Source organism: Stylophora pistillata, chromosome 3 (assembly GCF_964205215.1).
Source record: "Stylophora pistillata chromosome 3, jaStyPist1.2, whole genome shotgun sequence".
NCBI classification, from domain to species: Eukaryota; Metazoa; Cnidaria; class Anthozoa; order Scleractinia; family Pocilloporidae; genus Stylophora; species Stylophora pistillata.
Window position 1 is genome coordinate 30166902 of NC_142521.1, and position 12608 is coordinate 30179509.

At 40.4% G+C, this 12608-nt stretch overlaps 1 protein-coding gene across 1 annotated transcript; it reads right to left on the reverse strand.

Annotated features, from left to right (window-relative positions):
• Positions 1-609: 609 nt before the first annotated feature.
• LOC148735542 (uncharacterized) lies at positions 610-7546 on the reverse strand. Its single transcript, XM_088752968.1, has 3 exons — positions 7410-7546; positions 1449-1717; positions 610-846 (listed from the first exon to the last, which is right to left on the reverse strand). Exons 1-3 carry the CDS (start codon positions 7507-7509, stop codon positions 610-612), a joined length of 606 nt encoding a protein of 201 aa, XP_088609094.1. The 5' UTR covers positions 7510-7546.
• Positions 7547-12608: the final 5062 nt, after the last annotated feature.

Consider the following 12608-nt stretch of genomic DNA (forward strand, 5'->3'; position numbering starts at 1 on the left):
CCTCGGCTCCATCATTCTTTTGAATAACTTGAGTTATTCGCAGATTTAGCGGCCCTTTTCGGCAAAAGTCGCTGATTCGAACAGTAGGGTGCTCTCTTTTCAAAGAAAAATATTTTTCCTCAAAGCCTACATGATGTTTAGATTACGTCTTTTGAGTTTACGTCCTATAAATTGGAAGGGACTTTTGAAAGTTTGGAATTAAATGCTCTTTTCCTTTTACAAACTGAAAACATCAGTTACTCAAAGTGTCCCACCCATTCAAAAATTAGCTCACGCGTACCATGCTCTCCTCATACTCCTGAGGCCGTACGTACGCCACGAAATTTGTCTATCGATTTCCATTATTCGTACCTGCGCTTCACATATCCACGAGTAAAAAGTACTTGTAATGTTGTCGCAATCATCACAATTGAATTTTACCAAATTCAAGACTAACCGGTGCAATTTTTTCCATCACCGTGGTATGCACATTTGCAGGTGCAGGTATAACTTCCGTCAGTGTTAGTACACAGGGCGTGCACGTGGCAGTCGTTGGCGCGGTTAGCACACTCATCTATATCTGAACAATAAAAAGAATTGAAAGCTCACCAAATTGAAAATAAGTATGTGTCACGAAACTACACAATTTCCTAAGAGACCTATAACATACAACCTGGTTTTCCCATCTTGTTTGGGTCCTGTACAATACTGAAAGCTAGCCTTCAATGTAACATCACGTAAAAAATATTTGCCTTTTTCGCAATTTTCTCCCGTGTAACCAGCTTGACACAGGCAAACGTATCTCTTATCTGTAAATCCACTAAAACAAGTTGCACCATGGAGACAGTGGTTACTAGAGCATGGATTCTAAAGAGATAGAAAAACATTTTAAGTGATGCATAGTCTAGTAAAATCAAAGTGGATAGCAGAGTATTTTATCGTATAAACTGCGGCTTTTAACAAGGATTTCCAGCCCTGAGAAAAGTTGTAACTACACATATGTAAAATCGCGACAATTTTTACGTATGTTTGATATCACCAATTATTAAAAACTGAGTCATTGGATAATGTTCTTCAAGACTTTTTATTGGCTTAGCCGTTATGGTATATGAGCCAAGATACCATAATCTACAAATATGGTAAGCGTACACGTCAGCTTAAAATTAAAAGAGAGCTAAAAAAATGTAGTAAAATTTAATATTAGATTTAATGTTTTTAATAAAACAATTATTCCACTCGCGCTTGTTGGATATGAGATGATTATAGCCAACTGGGCGCTACGCGCCTCGTTGGCTATCTATCATCTCATATCCAACGCGCGCTCGTGGAATAATTGTTAATTAGCTGATAGCACGTCACTCGCCTTTTTCGTCGCTCTGTCAAGCTGATGAATGACTGGCAATGCGTTCACTATTGTCAATTAAGGATTAATATATCATTCCTTATGTATTAAAGCTGTAATTTTATACCGTAGTAGCCCAGTAGAGAAAGTCCTTTTTTGGTTTGAGATCATCAGGATGTTGGGTGTGGTCAGAGTCACTAAGCTGGCAGATCCTCATGCTGTCGTTTTTTGATAGACCGATGTTCACCGACACACAAGAGCTTTCCTGAAGGCACTGGTGTCTACAATCACCGTTTAGCTCCATTTCCGTGGTTAAGTTAATTTCTTTAATGACGTGATCTTGCAAAGCAAGACCTCCAATCTGCTTCAAAAAATGCAGACTTCGGCAACCAAAAGCTGAAAATAATTTGATTTAAAATGAACAGTGTTATTAAAACTACAGATAAACAAAACAACTATTTGGTGGGGAAATATGCGGCACTAATACTCATCCTCGGACATTCCCTGTTTCGAGATGTGAACAGTAAACTTCGAGGAACAGATAATGTCCAGTAACAGTTATACGACATGTGCGAGCATATTTCTCACCAAATGGACACCATTGTGGTTATTACCCTCAAAATATTTCGTAACTTGTAGGAAAAATGTTTACGAATAGGTTGATACCGTTTATTGCGTGGGATACTCACTTTTCAGTGTTCTCTAGTACAACTTTATGGAAAATAAAATGTCCCCTCTTCTGTAACACTTATTAAATAAAGTTGTTACTTACTTACTTACTTACTTACTATCGAAGTGAGCATCAAGTTTGGGGAATAGCACTCGAGGTATATCCTCGAATATTCCCAGTTGCAGTCGGGGCTTATTTGGTCGTGTGATTCGTTTAGACCCGGCAATACTGCGCAAACAGAAATAGTTGATGGATTATAATAAACAACTATTCACCGAAGTTTTGAAGAATATCCACCGACACTGAGGTAAAAAGTTGTTTAAGCATATATCAAAACAGTGGGATAATATAGCACAAAAAATATAATTTTAACTTATCTATTCCAGCAACGATTATGATATCTTCGTGCGCATTCTCAAACGAGCTACTTGGAGTTGAATGGCAAAGGATATTCGATGTTTGATTCTTTGGTTTAGTATCTGACTTACACCAATCGGTAAAAATCTGGAGCACGGCTATTGAATTTGTAGCCGTCTGATTGGCTGAACTGAGCCATGTTATGGGCTTTTATAACCTTTCCATCAATCTCGGCGCGATTTTATTGGTTACTTTACGTCACGTACTGCAAAATCACAGGACAGTTATCACGCAATAACCCCCGTCCGCGTCGATATTTGTCCTCCAATTTTTTCCGTGAAAAAGAAACATAGTCAACACAAGAGTTTCAACTTTTCTGTTCTCCTATTTACAGGGAAGGAAACCAAACTCGTTATTCTTTTTTTTGCTTGCTTGGGTCAGCCACGCGCATTCGCCATCAGATCACCACTGGCTTTTTTACTCTGTTTACGCGCAGTTTAATTGCGCTGTGAAATTTGATGGGAGGGTCATAAAATAAATAAACCCCGTTCTGGCTTGCTGGTATGTCGGCTGATAATGTCCTTGGCAGAGAGATTGTCCTCAAAATTTCATGTTTGCCCTCGAAGCTTCGCTTCTCGGCCAAATATTCATTTTTCGGCCAATCTGTCAGCCGCGGACATTATCAGCCGACATAGCAGCCGCCCGAAGGGGTTTATTTACTAAATAACCTACGTGCTCTCAACTCATAACCCAACTTCGACAAATATGCTCAATGAATTCGTCAGCGAAGTCAAAGAAAAGGTGTGTGGGTGACCTGTGAAGCAATGGCGGAGAAAATCGTCTTGCTCGAGAGCTTACAAGTAAAGAAATAACAAAACTACAATAGAACACGTGACTCGCAGATCATCGTAACGGAAAACTAGGTCGTTTTTATTTGCTAAATGCGTAATATGATTATAAACTCATGGTAATAAACTCTTTCACACGTCCGCGAGAAAACAAACAACTTGCTGAATATGAGATCATCATAACCTCAAATTCGGCAAGCTTGAGCAGAATAATTGATAAATTTTGACTAAACGCCGAAGACTCAATCCAGATATCCCATGATAGTCAGAAGGCACTAGTTTTCATTTTCACGCAACAACTCAGAGTGTCGAGTGATAAGTACTGGCTGGTTATGTCATGGAGTTTTAAAAACAAACAATTTCTGTCAAAAGAGTTCCGCTACATCAAACGAGAGCCCGCTGTCATCGACTGTTATGCTCCGTTTGAGGATTGACCTTGGTTTTGCTTCTAGTCACTTTCAGTCATGCAGAGGAAACTGGGATACAAGTTCGGCTGGATGGACCACTTAGTTGGATACAGATTTCATTTTACCTAAAGTGGTCAGGAAATGGTCGGGAAAAAAGATTCGTCAAGGTCAGTAAAAGTCTGAGAGTTTCACTTCAAGTCAGGAAAAAAACTCTTTCCGAGAAGTTAGGGAATGTTTTTTTTGTTAATTCACGAACTTTGCTGGGTTTTTATAGACATGAAATTTAAATAAACTAAATTGGGTTTCAGTGAATAAAAATTTGGTCTCATTGGGAGCACATGCGCTTAGTCGCTCTTCATCTATCAAATTCAAGATTTAACCGTAACTTAGAAAAGGTACGTAGATAAAAGTGTTCTGGATTTTCTAAATATTGTTTTGTCAAGCGAGGACTATCAGCTAATTTGCCCTGTATGAGACTTACTAATAGTATAAATGGAGGTCATTACTTGAGCTAATTATGGAACTTGTAAATTTGGTCTTTGAAGTTTTACATTTGTCAAGGAATTCATAAATGAACCCAATGTGGGTTCAGAGCCGCCAGGTCCACAGTGGACATGATCTTCGCCCTCAGTCAGCTGCAGGAGAAGTGTCGTGAGCAGCAGCAACCATTGTTCCTCGCTTTCGTGGACCTGACAAAAGCCTTTGACCTGGTCAGTCGAAGCGGGCTCTTCCAGATCCTTCAGAAGATCGGCTGGCCACCAAAACTCCTTGCCATCATCGCCGCCTTCCACGAGGACATGCAGAGCACCGTCTGCTTTGATGGAGCCACCTCGGATGCCTTCCCAGTGAGAAGTGGAGTAAAACAGGGCTACATACTGGCACCAACTTTGTTCGGGATTTTCTTCTCGATGTTACTCCAGTATGCCTTTGCCAACTGTTCCGACGGTGTATACATTCGGACAAGGGCAGACGGCAAGTTCTTCAACATTACCAGGCTCCGCGCTAAAACGAAGACCCATGAGGTGCTCATCCGCGAGCTGCTGTTCGCAGATGATGCTGCCCTGGCATCTCACAGCGAGGCAGGCCTCCAACGCTTGGTTGATAAGCCGTCTCACGCCTGCAAAGATTTCGGCCTTACCATCAGCCTAAAGAAGACCAACATCCTTGCCCAATGTGCACTGACACCTCCCGTCATTACAATCGACAATAATGAATTGGAGGTGGTAGACTCTTTTACCTACCTAGGGTCCACAGTGTCAAACAAGACATCACTAGACGTCGAGATCAGTTCAAGGATTGCCAAGGCAGCGGGAGTCATGGCCAAACTCAACAAAAGAGTGTGGAACAACGACCTGCTGAGCGAGAGGACCAAGCTGCAAGTCTACCAATCTTGTGTCCTTTCCACACTCCTCTATCGTAGCGAGTCATGGCCCACATACGCCAGACGAGAGAAGCGGCTCAACGGGTTCCACCTCCGCTGCCTTCGGCGTCTCCTCCAGATCAAATGGCAGGACAGAGTCCCCAACACCGAGGTCCTTGGGCGAGCCGACATGCCTAGCATCCCTTAACTACTCATCCAAAGACGCCTACGGTGGCTAGGCCATGTACACCGTATGGACCCCGGTCGCTTGCCAATTCAAGTCCTTTATGGGGAACTGCGGGAGGGCGTCCGACGCACGGGCCGACCACTCCTTTACTTCAAGGATGTTTGCAAGCGCGACCTGCAACTCACTGAAATCAACCCCAACACCTGGGAGATCCTTGCGCCAGACCGGAACGCCTGGCGTCGCGGTGTGAAGGACGGAGCTCACAGGGCTGAGATGAAGTCCAGGGCCGAGGCGACTATCAAGACGGGGGCGAGAAAGAAACGTCAAGGATCAGTTCAAGCGGCCACCAACTACATCTGTCCCAGCTGCAACAAAGATTGCCACTCAAGAATCGGGCTTTTGAGCCACTCAAGAGCCCGCCAACACTGATGCGCTGACCATCGCCTCTCCGAGACGAGGATGCCATACTTACATAAAGCCATGACTAAAGCAACCATGTTGAATATAGTTCTGTCTCAGAGCTAACTAAAATACGTTATCTGTTATACAAAGTGTCATCATATCACGTTATTTTCTCGGATTTTCTAGGCTTTTTGTCTGTTCAAACTTGATAACAATTCAGAACTGATAACAATGACTTGAAAACGCGATAAATTTGCATTAACGGTGGACTTTTGAAAAATTACAATTTACGCACCGCGGGTTTGAAAACATTTGAATCACTGATGTAAACGACCATTAAACAACCAAATGGGAAACTGAGGTAATAATTCGTGAACTTTAGTACTAAAATTTTCAAAACGTTCGTGCCTACACGTTTTTAACTATTTGTCATCTAATTCATAGCTGGATGTTTGGACATGAAAAGGAAACTCCTCCACAATTTGTTGAAATGAAATTTCTTAGTGATAAAAATGAAATAGAGATATTTTCATCTGTCTGCTGAAGTGTCAAAAAACAACATGAACGAGACGTTTCGATCAAAACTGGACTCTCACATCTCTAAAAAACTATGGCCTGGCAACGTATCTAAGCTAGTTTGTCTTCAGAAAAGCGCAGTATCCATGTCATCCTTAACTGCATTTCAGTTTTCTACAAGTTTTCAGGAAACAGTGGAATATCTTTCTCTGTTTGTGAAAATGTTTTTTACTTCCGAAAACGCTTCCTTCTTCATAGTTCTTCTACATTTGAAAGAAACACATTTCTTTAACTATAATAAATTATGATCGACAATTCAAAGGCCGAAAGCACTCGGAAATTACGGGAGACTAACATTTTCGGCATTCGTTTTCATACCTGTTTTCTCCGATGAAGTTTATTTTTGCATTCCCAATGCTTAAAGTGACAAATGACGGTCACTATACTAAACTTAAGTTCTCAACTTATTATCAAATATTTATCATCCCTTGCAGGATTGCAGGATTCAATCAATTTTTCTTCTAAATATGTTCGCCTTACGGATAAAGTTGAAGTTTCCTAATAAACCAACTTGAAAGTGTTATAAATAATTCATTTTAGCTCGAGCAGCTGGCAAGACATATTTCGTTAAGCCAGAAATTATAGCCGAAATATGGAGTTTAATCAAGAATTCCGGTCATAGCTTTTTTATTTCTTCATCTATCGTTTTCTCTCACTTCACTGATTTTAAAGTTCTGATGGTTCACTAGTTTAAACACTTCAAGAGCAGATCCTTTACAGTTCCCTTTAAAATGTTTTCGTAATGAAAATAAATTACAAAGCTTGGATTCGTGCACTGACGTGTCATACAGCAACAAAGACTTTTTAACCTTAACTGCGCTATGGCCTGGCAACGTACCAATGCTAGTTTGTCTTCAAAAAGCACATTCTTCGTTGTTCATAATTTAAAAAAAAGCCACAAACTCAAATTTGTCATAAAATAACAAGTAACCATGTCCTCCCAGCCCGATGAGATGAGAAATTGCATTGCTAATACGTTTCTCGAGTTGAGTTGTCAGTCAATTGCCTCTAGAAGTTTGTTCGCAGTAACCGTTCTCACAGTGATAACGGCAAAGACAGAGAATTAAGGACGCGGAGATATAATTTTGCTAAAACAAGACGTCCAGATTGTAAAAACCTAGCGTCAAATATATATGTAATGCAGGTATTTTCTGGTCCAGAAAATTCTCAACATCTTTGGATAAGGGCAGGGCTTACCTAATTGTGTCTCCATGAACACCTTCCATCTGGTGGATATCTAAACGGCTCAACTTATCGCTATCTTTGTCAAATTGCACTCACCTGCACCAGCAAAAACCGATGACAATCTGTTTACCATCAAAATGCAAAAGATTAAAGAACAAGTTGTAGTTCCAATCTTGAGAAAAGTCCAAAGACTCATTCTTGTGGAAATAGTTGGTGGAGCAGCTTTAACAATATGCAAAACACCACAGCTCCCCACAAGTTTTATATATTTTTTTAAATGTCTCCCTTAAACAGGAAGACTTTTAAATAATTTCACAGGTTTTATAATAAAAATGAAAAAACAAAACGCGCTTCTGATTGGTTGAAAACGAGTGCATTTTTGTCATGTTACACGTGTTACACGCAAAAATTACAAACAGCACGCGCTGCCAAAATTTCGCCTGTCTTGACTTCCTGTGATGCTGTAGAGTACAAGTAGTTCCTGCTTTTCGACGAGGTCTGTGGCGCGAGTCAAAATGGTGAATAAAATTGATGTTAGCGCGCCGTTTGGAACTCTTGGGGTGACGCCGATGCTCTGCAGGAGCTCCATCAGTGAGGCGCTCGAAAAGTAGAAGCTACGGATTAATTAAGCCCAAGAGTTTGACCTTGCACGGCTGAGTGGTTTTCGGGCGTCAAATTTTCATCTCAAGAAAGCGATTCGTTATCTTAATTACCAGTCAATCTTCTCTAAGTAAAAGGGATAATATGTACACCAAATTTATGGAATAAAAATATTGGTCACCATGCTCGTGCATGCTGTGTACACCAAATTTATGCAATAAAACAGAAAGGTAAACGTGCTCGTTCAAAAGGGAACTTGCACCTGTTTTCCTTGTCCATTACTTGAAAAAACCCAATACCATATTCTCGAAATGCGCACACTCTTATTTGCCTGACTACGTGATTTGTATGCGCAGTACAGGATGTCCCGTGCAATACTGAAGAATCACCTTTAAGTTTATTCATTGATTTATTCATTCATTAGTTCAAAATGGAGGCTCGGAGTGTCACACGTTACGTCATTGCCGACAGAATAAGTCATGATTACCAAATTTGTCACTAGCCTTTTTTTTCGGAGGTTTGCCTTGTCTTTATCATAACAACTTTGCGCTATTGCCATAGCCCCCTTGTCAGATCTTTTCAAACAAAATGGATGAACAAGTAAATACAGAATAGATCGATCAAAAATTAAATAGACACGCGTTGAAGATGGCGGTATTGTTTACGGAAAGAACAACGCTGATTGACCAGTCAGGCGATTCCGTAGCGCTTAAACTTTCCTAAGGTATTTTGGTAGCCCTGCTCGTTCTATTTTCCTTTCATGTTATAACCTGTGTTTCCAAACCTCAGCTGCTTAACCGGCAGATGAGTTTTGTTAGTAAGGAAACCACTATCCTCACCCCATACAAAATCATTTGCATCACAGCTACAGTAGGCTCGGCGGTATCTTGGGTCACTTGGTTGTGCACATGTGTTGGTCACTCAGCGTGTGGAGTTATGAAGTGCAGGTGTCGCACCACTCCAGCAGGTCATTTTCTCAGAATCGCGTGAAAACGAAACGCTATCTTGCAATCCAGAATGGAAGCACTCGTACTTTATGAACTGTTCGCAGTGCTTAGAAATGTGGATGAGGCTCACCAACTAAGAAATGTATGCTCCTTTGTAGTGTATGTCCTGCGAATATGATCCCTTTCCTTCATATCCATCCACCAGTGTCGTGTTCTCGCTGTCGTGACTTATACCTGTCACACCAACACCGTCCTTGTCACTCATGTTACAGGTTCCATTAAATGGCGGCATTCATCCTTCGCCGACAGGATCAATCTGGTATGGTTTAATTTTTGTATTAGGATCGAGCTTCTTCAAGTCGCTGCACGATTTTGGAAGCGCTGTAGAGACTGAGAAAAGAAAATTGCAATGAAGAGTCTGTAAACTCTCACAAAATTTTTGGGGTTGTTGTTGTTTTCAGACAAAAAGAGTCGCAGCAAGGGAGATCTACACGACAATAATTTTACTTTCATCGACCCTTCATACCGCCAGCACTGTTAAAATATATTCTTACAAGGACAAGGCATGCCAAACATCTAAAGGGTTTGAATTCTAGAAGCTCATCGTATTCAGAATAAAAAAAATACCACCTTTGCCGAGTACAATAATCTTCAAAGATGTTATTAGCTATTCAAAACATGTTTATTGAGATTGTTTTCCCATAACACTAAAACAGATGAATAAATCCAATCCAAAATGTCATCATTTCCATATCATATATGACTCTTGCACATCCATGTCTTGGCACAGATCAGTAGTACGTGTAATACGGTGAGTTGGTTGATATACTGCGCAGAATTTCGTCCTGTCAAGTCTATGGTTGCAAAATAAACTTGATTTCCCTCCTTAAAATGAGTTTTAGGAGAAATTCGTCATTGGTGCAAATTTTGATTCCGCGGTACGTGTGCTGGAAACTTTAGCCATAATTCAGTACAAAGTCCTTGCCAACTGATCTGCCATGTTTAACAATCAGTCCTCCATTTTAGAGTTATTTTTTTAAATAAAACTAGACGCTCGAGGAGCGTTCACTCGGGTTTCTTTTATAGCCATGGCATGGCTATCTTTAAAACAAAGAATGGGGAATGAGGGAATGGGGAATGGAGAATGGGGAATAGGGAATGGGAAATCTTTAAAGTGGGGAATCTTTAAAAGCGGGAATCTTTAAAATGGGGAATCTATAAAAGAGGAAATCTTTAAAATGGTTAATCTTTAAAACGTGGAATCTTTAAAAGCGGGAATCTTTAAAACGGGGAATCTTTAAAAGCGGGAATCTTTAAAACGGGGACTCTTTAAAAGCGGGAATTTTTAAAACGGGGATTCTTTAAAAGTTGGAATCTTTAAAACGAGGAATCTTTAAAAGCGGGAATCTTTAAAACGGGTAAACTTTAAAAGCAGGAATCTTTAAAATGGGGAATCTTTTAAAGCGGGAATCTTTAAAAGCGAGAATCTTTAAAATGAGGAATCTTTAGAAGCGTGACATGGAATGGACCAAATGAATGAGTGGTGTGTGGAAAAATTGATTGTTTTTTTCAATTTTAAGCAAATGAATCCATCAAAATTCACGACTGTTGACACAAGTAAAACTACGCTGTAATGGAAGGGCACTTAGCACATGTTTTCAACACTCAGCATGATTAAAATACTAAAATAATTCCAGCATCATTTAGATTAACAAGTTTCGTTGCGGCAATTCCTTATCTAATAACAAAGCGTAGTGAAAGGCCCAATTTTTCGGTGTTTTGTTAAAGCGTGAAATATTCAACTTTGTCGAGACAAACTGTCGCGCTTCTTCATTTACAGTTATGGGAAATCCGTAGCGTGATAAGGCTATACAAACGACATTGAACAGGATTTGACGGAGAATAGATCTCCATTTAAGGTAGTATGTACCTGCAGAAACATAAACACGGTAATTTGAAGGTGTGTACACAAACTTGCACGTTTCACGCTTGAACAAATACGTAAAAAGCTGAATATCAAATTTCGAAACTTTATACTCGTTTACGTCTCCAAAAAGCTTTTAAAACATTTCTTGGCTGCTTTATTTTCTGACATGAAATGTTCACTGACCATAACAGGACAGCGCCTTTTAATTCAGTGGACAATCAATAAGCAAAATGTTTTCTATAAACATTCTAGTTCTTTGGTGAAAACTTGCCAGCAAGTGTGTTAAAACTTCCGGCTGCCGCCGGCAGCCGGCTGTTATTTGAACCCTGTGGATAATAGCGAAAAGTGATCTAGATTGGTCAGTCATAATTTCTTAAAGGGCTGATGGCTGACTTCCCATTCAGGCTAATAAATAAAAATAATAATCGAGTGCCACTGCCATCCACCGAAAAAAAAAATGTTCGTTTTTAAAGACTCCCGCTTTTGGAGATTCCTCGTATCAAAGACTCCCGCTTTTAAAGATTCCCCGTTTTAAAGACTCCCGCTTTTAAAGATTCCCCCGCTTTAAAAATTCCCGCTTTTTAAGATTCCCCATTTTAAAGGTTCCCGCTTTTAAAGATTCCCGCTTTTAAAGACTCTTCATTTTAAAGATTCCCCATTCCCCATTCCCCATTCCATCGTGCACGCTGGTGACGTCAGCAAACAAATGCCTCCCGAAAAGATTTATTTCTCGCGAGTGACTTCAGCATTTTTCCTTATAAAACTGGAAAAGTTTCCGCAAAAAAGTTAAATTAGACATGGCAACAAGCGAACAAGCCGATGAAGGTCTGCCTACTTTTTCTTTGGGAATGGATTTTTTAACTCCCGAGAAAGAACCCAGAGAAAGGGAAAACAAAACAATCAACGGTTTCATCTCGTTTCGCAAGTCTAACTTCATTTCCACGCATGAATTTACCTGACAGTTTTTGACCAATCTGAGACAAGATCATTGAAGCATAGCGAAATACTTTCCCGAAACAAAATAAACAACGCATTGAAGCGTAGGAGAGGGAATTTCTGCCCTTTATACATAAACTACAGCGTTGAAAATGTTGTAAAACAATTGGTTTATGTGTCAGCTGTGCGTTTATCGAGACTTGAAGGACTTGGGAAGTTTGGAGAGCACTCAAGAAGCTAGAGTTGCTCTCGGGTGCGCCTCAAGCAACCCTTAAGCATCTTTCGGGCTCTCCAAACTTCCCGCGTGCTTCAAATCTCGATGAACGCACGCTAACACATGAACCAATTGTTAATAGTGATTATGTAGGAAATACCAAATCGTACTTTACTTAACAATTGGTTCATGCTTTAGCGTGCACTATCGAGTTATGGAGCACGCGGGAAGTTTGGAGAGCACGAAAGAAGCGTAAGAGTTTCCCGAGACGATGTCCGAGGGCATTTCTAGCTTCTTGAGTGCTCTTCAAACTTCCCACGTGCTCCTTAATTTGATAGTGCACAGCTGAAAGCATGAAGCAGTTGTTTTTTTTAGAACATAGCCGGTGGAATTGTGCACAAATCCGACGCGAAAAACGGACAACAATATCAGTTGAAGCGAATCGTGACGGCGCTGATGCCGAGTCTCCTTTTCCTTTGTTTTTCTGTTTTTCTACCTCATTTAAGAACTCTAGCCCAAGGGAAAAGGTCGAAACATTGTCTTCCTTTTCGGACTAAAAGGCCGAGTTTCTGTTTGTATCAATTATTGTCGCGAAATATATTATTTTTCCCCGCGCTAACAATGGCCGCTCGCACGAAAAAAAAAATTTCTGGGGAAGTCGGATTTGCTGA